We start from the raw sequence: 1,113 nt of genomic DNA, 5'->3' as shown, positions 1-1,113 counted from the left end.
TGTGTGTGTGTGTGTGTGTGTGTGTGTGAGAGAGAGAGAGAGAGAGAGAGAGAGAGAGAGAGAGAGGCAGAGAGCCGAGAGAGAGAGAGAGAGAGAGAGAGAGAGAGAGAGAGAGAGAGAGAGAGAGAGAGAGAGAGAGGGGAGGCGCGGCCGAGATCTAGCCGAGAGTTGAGGTGGCCTTGATGTTGAGCACGGAGTCGACGGAGACCTGCGCCTTCTCGGTGCGCAGGATTGGCGCAAACGCGTTGATGCCCTTGAGCCGGCTCTCGATCCGGAAGAGGTCCGCCTGAGGCGTCATTCCGAGCTGAGACTCAGCCGTGAGTCATTGGAGCCGCGGCTGGTTGGTTTGCTGATGTTTGGTTTGCTGATGTTTGGTTTGCTGAGGATGCGTGGTGTGTTGATGTTTCGTTTCTTGATGTTTGAATTGCTGATGTTTGGCTTGCTGATGGTGACTGTGTGGCGGACTGGTTGGCTGGTCGCGATGCGGAAGAGGCCCGCCTCGATATCTCCCGATATCTCCCAATATCTCCCCATATCTCCCCATATCTCCCCATATCTCCCCGTATCTCCCCGGGCTGCTCTGGCACGAGGCTGGACTATCTCCCCATATCTCCCCATATCTCCCCGTATCTGGGAGAGGCCCGCCTCGCTCACGAGGTCGATCTTGTTGAGCAGCAGGCGGTCGGCGAAGGCAACCTGCGCCGCGTGGGGGGCGTGTGGGGGGGGGGGGGGGGGGCCTTTTGGGGGGGGGGGGGGGGGGGGGGCCGAAATCAAAAAGGCCCCGGGAAAAGGGAACGGGGGGGGAAAAATTTTTTCGCCCCCCCCGATAAGGGCCCTCCCGAACCGGGAAAAAAAAAATCCCGTCATCCCTTCCGAGAAACCCCCCCGGGGGTGGGACTAAAGGGGGCGGGGAAAAAATTTCCCCTTTTCCGGGGGGGGGGGGGGGGGTTCAAACCCCCCCCCCCCTTTTAAGTTTTTTTGCGGAACTCCGCCTCCAAGGCCAAATTCCCCAAAATTTTTTTTGAAAAGGGGAATTTTTTTCCCCGGGGGGGGGCCTTTCCCCCAAAAAAAGGGTGGGGAAATAAAAAAAACCGGCCCCCCGGGGGGGGGGGG

At 59.0% G+C, this 1,113-nt stretch overlaps 1 protein-coding gene across 1 annotated transcript in view; it reads right to left on the bottom strand.

Annotated features, from left to right (window-relative positions):
- Positions 1–298, bottom strand: part of EMIHUDRAFT_450776 (hypothetical protein) — a gene marked incomplete at its 5' end in the record, with an annotated part of 1,307 nt that extends 1,009 nt beyond the window's left edge. The window contains one exon of the mRNA XM_005774002.1: positions 209–298. Coding sequence (XP_005774059.1) covers positions 209–298 — 90 coding nt within the window. The remainder of the gene's footprint in view (positions 1–208) is intronic.
- Positions 299–1,113: the final 815 nt, after the last annotated feature.

The sequence above is a fragment of the Emiliania huxleyi genome (genome assembly GCF_000372725.1).
Source record: "Emiliania huxleyi CCMP1516 unplaced genomic scaffold EMIHUscaffold_32, whole genome shotgun sequence".
NCBI lineage: Eukaryota > Haptophyta > Isochrysidales > Noelaerhabdaceae > Emiliania > Emiliania huxleyi.
This window is presented reverse-complemented; position numbering and strand designations above follow the sequence as displayed.